The sequence below is a fragment of the Camelus ferus genome, chromosome 29, assembly GCF_009834535.1.
Source record: "Camelus ferus isolate YT-003-E chromosome 29, BCGSAC_Cfer_1.0, whole genome shotgun sequence".
NCBI classification, from domain to species: Eukaryota; Metazoa; Chordata; class Mammalia; order Artiodactyla; family Camelidae; genus Camelus; species Camelus ferus.
In genome coordinates, this window is record NC_045724.1 from 19181871 (window position 1) to 19195425 (window position 13555).

The following is a 13555-nucleotide window of genomic DNA, read 5'->3' on the forward strand; positions in this document are numbered from 1 at the left end:
GAGACAAATTCCTCATAAAGTTTTGCCTAAAAAAGTTAAGCCAGGAGCAAGTGACTTGCAGTCAAAGTAATGAAGTATGACATTTTCTTCTTTATCCTTAAGCCATGGCGATCATTACTAAGAGTAGAGCAAACGAAAACAACAAACAAAGAGACAAACATAACCTGTACAGGTCAAATGAGCTAACCAAGAGCACTGAATCATTCTCACCAGAGAAGCTGTTGAGAGCTCCTCCTACCACCCCACATTTCTCTTAGTCACCAAGTCCTGCAGTCTCTCTCCTCAAGATCCCTTGCTCTGTCCGCCTCGTCTCTATCCTGATTGGGCTTTAAAGCAGATCCCCTCATCTCTGCTCTGGACACTTCAGTAGCATCTTGTTTCCCTGCCTTCCACTCCATGTTTGAAATTATCCCAAAGATCCTCTCTCTGACGTCTTTCCTGATCCCTGCCTTCCCAGGACAATTACTCTCTCCTTTGTTCCCCAGCTATATTCCATACAGATGTCCACCATTATCTTCTTTTGTTGACACTTTACGACATTGGTCAGTTTATAATTCTGTCTCTATTAGACTCTCAGCCTCTTGACACTAGAATTATACGTTAGTCATCCTTCTGTCCCTCCTTTACTTACGAATGTAGTACCTGGCACATGGTGGACACTTAATAAGCACCTACTGAATTAATTAGTGTATAAAGTGGTTAGTAATAAACAAATGATGTGCTCCTCTTAGGGAACAGCACTAGGATTTCCCCACAGGCATGTATAACGTCTGCTCATGAAGTTTGCCATAGCTAAAGATTAAAAGAAACTTTCCCAACCCTATCTGAAGTGAAAACAAGCTCATTTTTGTTAATTGAGAAAAATAAGTTTATGATTTCATTAAAAATCTGTTATTTGAAATAGAAAGGAAGTGATTTATGCATCTTTGAATCATAATGCAGATTTTATCTAATAGAGGGAGCAAAGAGGATAAAGATTAGTGTGTGTGAATGCAGTTCTTCATTCTTAAGATAGAAATCTTCAAACTTGAGGTAGAAATCTTCATCACTGATGAACCTTACTTGCCCCATCCCCACTTCCTAGCCCAGGATTCCATCTATCTGACCGTAGCCTCAGTTCTAGGGTGCAGTCTGTGGGTGGCGTGGAGTGAGGCAGATTTAGTCACACCCTCACACCTAGACTCTTTTTGCTAGGGATTCTGTATATTTTCATAGATCCATAAGTTTCTTAAATTATTCTGAAAACTGCAAAAAGCCTTCCTCCTCACCGACTGCCCTCCAAGACCCTCCTGTGCTGCATTCCTGAGCTATTGCCCCAACAAGCTTCTCCTTTCTTTACCTACTTTTTTTTTGCTACTCCATTCCCATATTTTTTCTCTTCTCTGAAAATTTCCTTTAATTCATATACTATTTTGTTTTCAATTATTCTACCTATAGACTGTCTATTACAGAAATAACCTTTCCTTACCCTTGTAGTGCTTAGCGCAGTACAAGGCACAAGTAGGTGTCTATTATTTTTAAACCATATATTTTTGAATTGGTACACTAATTCATATATGCAATGCATGCTTAATACATGATCACTATGTGCCAGGCCACTCTGATGGGCACTGTGCAATTAGGCTTTGGCATAAGCAGAAAGGGAAGGTAGATTTTTTTGTAGCCTTATTTTTAAAGACCCACATCAAGAATTATTTTATATATCTCTTACACTACTGAATAGCTTCTGCTTGTCTATATTAATCTTGATCAATTTTGTCAACTTCCTGGGCAAGGAAACCTATTCTCATTTTTATGCAGGTATATCCCAACATGCAAGCAGGTGCTAATGTGTAAATTATCTAGAACTCCAGATCTACTTTCCCATAGAATAGTTTCATACCTGGAGATTAGGTTCCCAAGCAAGCCCACAAAAACTCATATTGTTATATGAATATGAACATTCAATCCATCATCATAAATGACATTGGCAGTATGTACACTTTCATTCCAAGTTCCAAATCCTCTTGGCAGAACTTGTCTCTCTCCCAAGTCTTCAACAGTAAAGAAAGGGAGTTTTAGTGGGAATCCCAGTTATCCTCAAGAAAAGGAATTCTAAGGACTGCAGAAGGCAAACAGGCTTTTGGTGGCAGACTCTCCATGCTTATGTACAAAACATATTCTCTCTTCTCCTGCATACATAAAACTCATCAATTTAGCAAGATTTATTTTAATGGAAGAAAGTAGCAGTCAGGGTACTACTGGACATGACACCTGTCTCCTTAGATATCTGCAGTTTTTTAAAGTATTAATTACAATACCTGTGAATGTGAATTCATATGATTTCACAAAATGTGCGAACCATGAACTTATCACATGTATGTGAACTGTCCAAAAAATATGCTGATAGGCTGTATGTATGATTCATATGTAAATATACTTTTATCAGAAGATAAGGATATTAAAACTCATAAACAAATATAAACTATCACCAAACATATACTAGGAATTCCTAGGAAACTACACAAAATTTACTGTCAAAAGTCAATTCTGATTGCACTAAGTCCTTAAAAATGTTGCCCTTTTTTGACCATATATCTTTTTTCTCCATCTTCCTCTTTCTCTCCAACTCAGTTTCCTCCACTACTTACTTAATTCTCACCTTTCCCCTCTCATTTCCTTCTCCACTACTTCACAGCTGGCTCCATGTGAACCTATGACATAATTACCACACATTCTCCTGAGAATTGTGTTTGCTGATGTAGCCTATGCTATAGATAGGAGAAAGTACATGGCTAAAATTGTCCTATAATAATTTTAAACAGTTGTCACACTAATAAGTTATTTTTGGTTTTCAGCAATGAGTCAGTTCTTAATTAGTCATTATGGGTGTAGGGAGGGCAGTCAGAATTAACCTGAAGCTTCAAATTCAAATTTAATTAATGTCTAGAAGTATTTTAAGTCATGCTGTGTTTTATAATTATTTGATGAGCTAAAGCAAAAATGATCCTTAAGTCGCCTTTGGTCAAAGCGATATCTCTTTTTATTTACAAGTGTTTAGTAATATAGTAAGGTTAGCCTTTCTTTGAGATAGAATCTAAAAGAGTGAATAATACCATGATCTTCCAGGAAATTGTTTTCAAGGGAAAAAAATAACTTCAGTTCACCTTTGCCCACCAGCTTGACAGCATGAAGTAGGTATTAACATTTTCATCTCCAAATTGCTCGGCCACGTAGAGTCCTAGTGATCCGTATTTGTCGTATATGTTTCTCTTTGACATGTCTGTAAGTATTGTGTGGGCGTTGTTGATTTCTTTAAACTTTTCAGCGGCCCCTGGATCATCTGGATTCTTGTCTGGATGGTGTTTCAAGGCCAATTTTCTTTTAAAATTAAAAAAGTAAGGAAAAGTGTTATTTGATAAGAATTACAATGACATTTTAGAAGGGCATTATTCATTTGTACATCCATTAAACTAGTTTCACGATTATGTTGATTTAACTAAGCAACTTTTCATTAAATGCTGTCTCTTGTTTCTAATGTGTAGACATAATAGTATTGCTTCTCCCCTCGCATCCTCAGAGGAATTCTCAATAGCTGCATTTGCTTTTGGCAAATATGGGAAGTTTATTTTCACCTGGAAGCTCATCAGTAGCCCACCTCAACATCCAGAGGCCTTTAAGAGTTCTAGCAACAGGACCAGTTTACACCAAAATTCCATTTAGAAGTGGAAGAATTTTCCACAGTTAACACAACTTCACAGCACATATTCTAATAATTAAACTCAACTGTCAAAAAAAAAAAAAAAGGATCTCTGATTTATACACCCTTGAATCAACATTATGACCCTTTCACAAATCCTTCACAAATCCTAACTCCCTTTTGTTTTTATGAACAAATATTGTGACTTACCTTGTATTCAAATGTGCGTTTGACCTCTTTGCAAATAGGTCTTCATACTCCAAATAATCTGTAGAAATTTACTTGTGAGTGTAAGGCCCTCTCTCCTCTGTGGATCATAAAGCAATTCCAGAAGGATATGAGTGTGTGTTGTGTTGTAGTGTGTGTGTATGGCAGGGAGTGGTGATTTTTGAGTATTCTTTATTCTTCATTTATAATCAGGTATTTAAAAAACTATGAAGTGGATGTAAGAACTGAGCTATGAAGTCAGACTCTGGCTAGAGATTTTCCCTCACTTCCCTCTACAGACAGATTTAAATTGATTAAAGCCATGTTCAAAATTGAGTCTGTAGTATTTTTATCTCTACAAAGTCAATTAATTTTATGACTCTTTGCTGGAAATTCCACATGACTTATTCTCCTTGCATGCCCATTATAGGTATATGTAGGAATATACCTTGAAGTTTGTTTATTTCATCAGTTTAGGGTTAAATAAAATCATTCCATTTTAATGCATTAATAAAAGTCTGTAAGTAGAGCAGAAAATGTATGTCTTATAAACCAATCTATACAATAAACTGAAAAATATCACACCTATTTTAGGAATTACAGTATTGCTGGTTAGGAAGTACGTGAATAATTTAGTAGCTTAGCATCAGGATGCTTAAAAAGTACGAAACTATTTAAAAGTATACATCATGGTATATAATCCATTCCAATTCTGAACTCAGAATAAACAAAAAGACTAAAACAATGACAGTTCATTTGAAATTTGTTTAACCAAAACATTTTTCATCCTTTTGAGAGATGTTTAGGGTATCTATAAATTCTTATTGGAGACATGCTTGTTACATGCAGAATTTATGATGAAATCCTGTGCTAGTAGCACAAAATGCCTATTTTGTTATTTTTTAAATTTATAATCTCTACTACGTGCCAGCACTATTGTAAGCATGTTATAAATATTAATGCATTAATCTTCACCCCAATTCTGTGAAATTGGTATTACAATAATCCCATTTTACAGATGAGGAAATTTAGCCACCAAGAGGTTAAGTAACTTGCCCAACATCACATAGCTAATAATTAGAGCCAGGCTTTGAACATAAGCAGTCGGATCCTGAGCACTATGCTGCCTTGTATATATTTTTAATTTAAAAATGTAAGGCACACAGACTATTAATATGACACTGTAAAGACTTTGGCTTTTGGTCTGGGTGATGCAGAAAGCCACTGGGGTGTTTTGAGAAGAAAGTGGTATGATCTGATTTTAGTCTTGGAAGGATCACTCAGTCTTGGAGAGGACAAAGGCAGAAGCAGGAGACTCTTTTAGGGGAAGTTCATGGTGGTTTGGCCCAATGTGGTGATGGATGGTTAGAGAGAAGTGGTTCGATTCTGGATATACTTTGAGGGCTAACTGATGGATTAAATGTGTGATGTGAAAGAAAAAGAGGTATCAGGGATGGCAGCAACGTTTTGGCCTGAGTAACTGAAAGTTTGGAGTTACAATTTAATGAATTGGCAAGAGTTTTGTTTTTGGTTTTGTTTTTGTTTTTGTTTGATAGAAGGGAATGGTTTGCTAGGATTCAGAGTCCTATTTTGGACACCTTTGAGGTTCCTTTTAGACTTCCAAGTTTGATGGAGGTAGAGAGATGTATGAGTCTGGAGTTCAAACGAAAATTACCCTGGGAGATGTACAATTGGGAGTTCTCAGCAGATAGATGGTATTCAGAGCCATAGAACTGGAAAAGATTCCCAGGAGAGTGGGTCCCAGATAAGTCCAAGGACTGAGCTTTGGGAAGGAAGAACTTTGTAGTTGGTGAAGAAGATGTAGGAGTTGATGTAGGAGATGAAGAAAGAAAGAGCAATGATGCAGAAGGGAAAATTTGGAGAATATGGGGTCTTGGGATCCAAGTGAACAAAATCCAAGTGTGGTCACCTGTGTTGAATGCTGTTGACAGGTCATGTACTATGAGGACTAAGATGTAATCATTGGGTTTAGTGATATAGAAATCTTTGGTGACCTTGACACATGCACAAACAGACACACACATATAACATATACATGTGTACATGCACATACACACCTAGACAATTGTATATATGTCTTTATATTGGGAAAAATAAGTAGAGATAAGGAAGAAAATGGAAAGTTATAACCACAACTAACTAGGATTATAGCTACACATTGGCATTATAGGTAATTCTTTGTTTTATCTTATTTTTAGAAATATCTATATATTTATATATATAGATATAAACTTGTGTAGTTTCCTTCCCTAAGCATTTTTAAGCTCCAGTCACAAAACTTGGGCTCTTTCAATAGCTGAAATTTAGAGTTTGTTCCCTTAAGGGACCCACTACCAAATTAGAGGGGGGAGGAAAGAAGTTTTCTAACTTTAATAATACAACAATCATCATCAAAAAGCCTCAGGTGGACTCTTTAAGCACATTAATTTTAATGACTCAGTATTCCTGGAATTCCTTTGCACCTTGGAATATAATTGCAGCATTTCCCCCTACCAGTTCCAGAGATCATGTCTAAGCCAAACCAAATACAAGGCTGTTACTCTGCCCTGAAAAAAAAAAAAAACCTGGAAAATGCCTCTTTACATATGTTTCTTTATGTCTAGGGTTCAGTTGTAGACTGGTACACACTGCACAAGGCTTAGCCAGAAGAACCTGTCATATTTTAAGTTGCTTGGATCTTTGTCAGCTCACAAGGTAGATGCACTCAACCATTTATCATATTCCTCTAACAATGGAGTTGGCAAATTCAGAGGGCTGGAGCACCTCCATTTGTAACACATCCAATTCCTGGTCATCAGCAGCATTTTGATTCCTCTTGGCAGATAGTCTTGGCTCTGAGGAATCCTCAGGAAATATGGCTAGCAGAGGCAGCTGCCAAAGTTATACACTTGCTCAAGGAGGTAGCTGATTGATGACCTACCCCCTTGGATATTGTCTATACAGCAAGAAAACTCATATGAAATTTAGGATGAAAGGAGATGCTTGGAGTTCATTTAAATATGACATTGCCTATTCATTTTAATCATCTTTCTTATAATTTCTCATTTTATACTTAAAAGTGATATTCAATCAGAATATGAACCTTTAACTCTAAATCTCTCTATACTTTTAGTCACTGTTAATCTGGCATGGCTATAACTAATACTAGAATTCGCTTCAAGACCTCTAATTCTCCAGTTTCCACTTCAAAATCCAATAACAGATGTCAACTGAAATGCATAGAGAATTCAGTGAATGGCAGATAAGATAAACATGAATTTATAGTTGTAATTACCAAAGGCTCCTAAGATCTACCTATTTTGAAGCAGTAGAATAATTCTAAGAATTGTAATGCTCAGTTCTCTTCCTCACACCATTTAACACTCAGGTGAGATCTACCTACACTTCCTACTAGTCTGTGAGTCATCCCTAAGACCTGATTCTGACCATGTTGTCCCCGCTTTAGGCCCAATCTGTCTATCTCTATGGGGTTGGTAATGTCAGAGAAGACCTTCTCATTTGGAAAGGCTGGCCCCTGAACCTCAGGGAACTAAGTTCCACCATGGCATAGCTGTGTCTGCAGCTGCCTTTCCCCTCTCAGCATATTTTCAGCTGCTTTCTCCAATTACCTTCTGTTGCTTCCCATTTCAAAGATTTCCCCATTGCTCTGTGACTTTTTGCTACACTCCCTCAGCCACAAAGTTTATTGCTCTTCCCATGTCCCAGAAGAAAGTCACCTGCTGCCTAAGGATGAAATCTTGTATTTTATCTTCTTGATCATAGATATTTTAATGTCTGTATCTGATAATTCTGATACTTGAGTTTTCCACAGTTTTGTTGCTGTTGTCTCACTCCTGCTGATTCTTGTTCATATTGCCTTGACTTGTGTGCCTTGATTATCTTTGTGTGCCAGATGTTTAAAACTTCTAAAGAATAACTAGAGGACTGAGACGATGTTACACCAGAGAGAATTTGTATTTCCTACTTTCAGGTATCTGGAGGCACTTATACAACTGGGATCATCTTAATCCAATATTAGAAACTCAGATTCCATTTTTCTCAGTCATCCAGATGACTCAAAGTTCAGTTACAGTCCACATAAGATTGGTATTTCCATTATCTATTTCTGTGTAGCAGACTACAGTAAAATTTAGTAGCTTAAAACAGTAAGCACTTAAGCACTTATTTCTTAAGTGTTGTCGAAACTAGATTGCCAAAGTAAAAGCTGCTAGGTCTTCTTAAGATTTAGGTAAATCATCACTTCTGCCACAGTTCTTTTAGTTAAGTTAGGTCAGAAAGCCAGCCCAGATTCAAGAATATTACACAAGGGTATAAATACCAGGGGATATGACTTATGGAGGACTACCAAAGTAACTGTCAACCTCAGACTGGTTTACTTCCATTTTGGCCTTTCTCCTGGGAGGCAGCACTTCGGAGTCTAAATAGAATTGCAGGATTTCCATTCTTACTGGGCCAGGGTCCAGGTTTTTTCTTCCTTTCTTTCTCCTGTTCAGCCTCTCAGTTTTTCTTCCTCCATAACATGATTTAGTCAGGAGTGATCTTTACTCTCAAATACTTTTAAGATGTACATATATAAATATAATTTTCCTTTCAGTTTTGCTAGTTCTCAGCAGAAGGGAGAACTAGTGTAAGTTACCTAGCCAGTGATAACCTGGTTATCTTTCATGTTTATATTCTCTTCTTTCAACTATATGTTAATTCCACCAAGAGCTTTTTAACCATTGTTATATAAACGAGCCAAAGAATGCCTCTGTATTGACCCCTACATTGTTTGTTTCTTTACTGCAGGGTGAGACCCATTCACTCAAAAGCCCGCCAGTGTCAAACTCAAATTTTCACACATTGTTATTTGTAAAACAACCCAAACAAGCAGATTGTTAGCCATTTAGAGCCTTCCTGCTTTATGTATCTGCAAGACCTCACCCCACATCTACTGGCCATTGGTAAGACAGGCCCTTGTGGTTATAAGACTCCAAGCTGCCGTGGCCCTTTGGAACTCTGACTCAGACACTCCTCACTATGCTTCTGAGTAACATCACCTAGATATGTAGGCCCCCTTTACAACCTCCTTCTCCCCTGGATGTTCCCTTGACCTCCTCCCTTTCTGAGAGTATCCCCCAATGCCGTAAGCCTCTGGATGGTCTCATACTGTGCAACCCTGTTCAAGCACCACCCAGTATGGCTTGTTGTGTGTTACTGGCTCTCAGGGACTTACCTTTTCCCTTGATCAGCCCCCAAATCTCTCAACACCCCACAACAATTTCACACCTTTGTACCCAGGACAGTTTCCCTCCCCATAAGACACTTTAATACAGTATGCTGCTGAAGGAAAGCTACAACAAGAATATGAGTGGGGCTCAAGGAAGCGGGAGGCACCGGGCCAGGATTAGTATAGAGTCAAGAAATGGAATAGCAAGGTCAGGGTCCATTGGGCTTCAAACTGCAAATAATGATGCCAATACTACCTCTACTGTGTAATTATTTCTGAAACACCAGCTGCCATAGTCTATGATTCAGGTACTTTGACTACCAAGACCTCAACCCAAGGCACTCTGAAGGCCACATTACACAGTCCCCTGATTGCCTCACATTTACAGATGAATCTCTGAGCAGCTCACCCCAGCAATAGCTGGTGTTTTCTCTAGTTGTCTGGGATCCGCGATCACATTCATGATTCAAGACAGATTGAATGAGATAACAATGGGAACCATAGATGATGCTGTTTCAGAGACTCAGTCTTTTCCCTCACAGAGAACCACATCGAGAGTCCAGTGCTGACCTCTGGTGGCAGCTGAGACGATGATACCACCATACTTCATGATCCCTTGTCAAATAGTCCCTAGAAGGAAAGTAGAATAACTTGACTTTATGAGGCATTATGCTTGTCTTTTTTTAATATTGGACTTAAAAGTTCGAAGTTTAAATTTGAACTTTTGAAAAGTTCAAATGCCCAATTGGCATATGGTTTCTGTAGTTTTCTATTCTATTTCTAATTGGCAGATAGTTTTCTGATCACTGCAGTTCTTTTCTTTGGTTAATTTTAAGACCAGCTCTTCACCTTCCTTAATAAGACAGAATAGTCTAGAATATCTGTGCAAACACAGTAGATAAAATGTGGCCAATATTAGAAGTTTTGTCTGTATCAATCATAAAGGTACTACTTCATGGAATAAGACTTGAGGTTATGACACCAGTAGGCCACTGACAGCCTTCGGCAGGCCATTGAGATCTTTGTGTGCTGTATTTCATCTTTCCCCCTACAGCCCACAGCTCACCCCAAATCTGAGAGCCACATACAATTCAAGATCTCTGTATCTGGCTCAGGTTCCCAACAAAAGTTTCTGGGCTTCTCACCTTATTGCATTTCCTGGGGGAAATGTTTGCATTCTTGTTTTTTCAAAGACAGCAATCTCTGTTGAACTCTGAACATAAGACCAGGATGTAGAAGAAATGGCTGTACAAACCATGTCTCCTCCTTCCAATGGCAGCTCCCACCACTGTTCTCCTCAGAGCCCTCAACAGCACTGGCTCCCAGCTCAAGCTCAGTGATAGTGAATTGTGTCAAAGCTACAAGCAGGTCCTGGTAATTTCCAGTGGCAGGCCTGGCCTTAGCTCTTGTAGGGCTCCTGGTGCTCACTTTCTTGTCCTCCCTAAACCCATTTTTCCCCTAAACCAGTATTTTTAAACTACCAGGATCTATTTTTCCAGACTGTCAATTTCATTGACTCAGTTTCCTTAACTATGTGGCCTCAACCTTGTGGTCATGCACTTAAGTGCTACTCAAATCAATTCTTTAGAAGTTCTGATTTCCAGTCATACCTCTAAGGAGATGACTCTAGCCATCTACTACGTCCACTCCCATTTCTGGGAGACCAACATTGATGGAGAAGATTGCAAAACCATACAAACCTGGGGTCAATGAGGGCACACAACTTCCAAACTCAGCTGGACTTTCATGCTGCCTGCCAGTCCTTTTGCTTGACCTCAGTAAGTTCCCTCTCAAATCTTCTGTGGTAAATATTCAAGCTTTTACCACTTCTTGATTTCTCTTCCGCATTCCCTCACCCCTCTCAACAAGAAACCTCATTTCCTACTTCAAAAGGGGTTAAAAGTTCATTGGAAAGAAACTCCTTTACACGTTTTTACTTCTATACTTCTGCATAATTGCATCCATCTTCCTTCTCCTTTTTAAGGTTAACCTTGCCAGTGTGTTCTAGAATCTATATATGCACTTTCCTAAATCCTGTTCCATCCATCATCAATTCCTCCTCCCAACTCCAGTGTCTTCAAATAATGTCCCCATTAGCTCCTTCTCAGCAAGCAAACATGCTCATCATTATTTAAAAGGAAACTATTTTTTGTTTTGGTCCTTGCCTCCCCTTCAAACTATTGGACTGTTAATTATCTCCTCCTTCCCTCCCCCATACACTTCTTTAAAATGTAGTTTATGCAAAAAGCTTGCATCGTTATAAAAGGACCAAGAACAGGGTAGATAACCAGACTGTGCTGCTGCAGTCATCTATGCTTATCATTTCTCCTCTGCACACCAGTTCAATCAGTGGTTTTCAACACCTGGTATTAAGAATAATCTGTGAGGGGATGTTCTTTTTAAAAACTCTTATGTCATGTTCTTTATTTTTCTTTATTTAGAATTTTTTCACCTTGCAAAACTGAAACTCTGTATCTACTAAACAAGTTCCCATTTCCTCTTCCCCCTCAGTCCCTGGAAACCACAGTTCTATGTTGTTTCTTTGAGCTTGACTAATTTGGATAGAAATTTGTTGTTTTGTTTAATGTATACATGAATTGCTAGCTTCAAAGCTATTTAACACTTTCTTAGCAACTTTTTTGGAATGCTTTTATACTATTCATTACTTGAGGCTTTTTTATCCTATGGTAAACAAACACATTGTGCAGTATTAATAGCAAAGCATTATACACACACATCAACTGTGGCAATTTGATCTCTATTAAAACGTTTATAGCATATTTCTTTTGCCTTTTTTATTCTATATTTTCCCCTAAGACTTATTTATTTTATAACTGGAAGTTTGTACTTTTTGACCACATTCACCTATTTCACCCAGCCCCCACCTCCACCTCTGGCAACCACCAATTTGTTCTCCGTACCTATGAGTTTGGGTTTTTTTTGATTCCACATATAAGTGAGGTCAAACATGATTTGTCTTTCTGTGTCTGTTTGTCACTTAGCATAATGCCCTCAAGGTCTATTGATGCTGTCGAAAATGGCAGAATTTCCTCCATTTTATGGCTGAATAGTGTTCCACTGAATATATACTGCATTTTCTTTATCCACTTACCTATTGATGGACATTTAGGTTGTTCCCATGACTTGATTATTGTAAATAATGCTGCAGTTAACATGGAGCGCAGTTCTCTCTTCAACTTAGTGTTTTTGTTTCTTCAGATAATTACCCAGAAGTAGAATTGCTGGATCACATGGTAGTACTATTTTTAATTATTTGAAAAACCTCCATACTGTTCTCCATAGTGCCTGCACCAATTTATATTGCCACCAGCAGTGCACAAGAGCTCCCTTTTCATCACATTCTCTCCAATAGCTGTGATTTCTTATCTTTTTGATAATAACCTTTCTAGCAGGTGTGAGGTGATATCTCATTGTGGTTGTGATTTGCATTTCCCTGATAGTGATATTGAGTACCTTTGCATGTACCTGTTGGCCATCTGTATGGCTCCCTTGGAAAAATACCTATTCAGATACTCTGCCCATTTTTAATTGGATTGTTTGTTTTGCTGTTAGGTTTTATGAGTGCTATTTTGGATATTAATCCCTTATCAGATATATGATTTGTAGATATTTTCTCCCATTCGATAGGTTGCCTTTTCGTTTTGTTGATGGTGTTGATGGTGTCCTTTCCCGTGTAGAATTCTAGTTTGATGTAGTCCCATGTGTTTACTTGCCTTTGCTTCTGGCATCAAATCTAAAAACTCATCATCAACATCAGTGTCAAGGAGCTTAATGCCTATGTTTTCTTCTATGAGTTTTATGGTTTCAAGTCTTACATTTAAATATTTGGTCCATTTTGAGTTAATTTTTATGTATGATATAAGATAGTGTTCCAGTTTCATTCTTTGGCAAGTGGTTGTCCAGTTTTCCCAACATCATTTATTGAAGAGACTGTTCTTACCCCAGTGTTCTTGGCTTCTTTGTTGTATACAAGCATGAGTTTATTTCTGGGCTTTCTATTCTGTTCCATTGATCTGTGTGTCAGTTTTTATTGCCAACACCATACTGTTGTTTGCTATAGCTTTGTAATAGGTTTTGAAATCTGAAAGTGTGGTGCCTCTAGGCTTTGTTTTTCTTTCTCAAGATTGCTTTAGCTGTTTGGGGTATTTTGTGGTTCCATACAACTTTTGGGATTCTTTGTTCTATTTATGTGAAAAATGCTTTTGGAATTTTGATAGGGATTGCACTGAATCTGTAGATTTCTTTGGGCAATATGGATATTTCAGCAATATTAATTCTTCTAATCCATGAGTATGGGATATCTTTACATATATTTGTGTCTTCTTCAATTTCTCTCATTGGTGTCTTACAGTTTTCAGTGTACAGGTATAGTTTCAGTGTATAGTTACAGTACAGGTATATACGTCCTTGGTTAAATT

General features: G+C 37.8%; 1 protein-coding gene and 1 long non-coding RNA gene across 4 annotated transcripts in view; one reads left to right on the forward strand and one right to left on the reverse strand.

The window, feature by feature from the left end:
- Positions 1-13555, forward strand: part of LOC116660452 — a 109418-nt gene that overhangs the window by 19834 nt on the left and 76029 nt on the right. The window lies entirely within an intron of this gene.
- Positions 1-13555, reverse strand: part of DNAJC5B (DnaJ heat shock protein family (Hsp40) member C5 beta) — a 77516-nt gene that overhangs the window by 13652 nt on the left and 50309 nt on the right. For both annotated transcript variants that reach the window (XM_006193753.2, XM_006193752.2), the window contains one exon: positions 3147-3360. In XM_006193753.2, coding sequence (XP_006193815.1) covers positions 3147-3360 — 214 coding nt within the window. The remainder of the gene's footprint in view (positions 1-3146; positions 3361-13555) is intronic.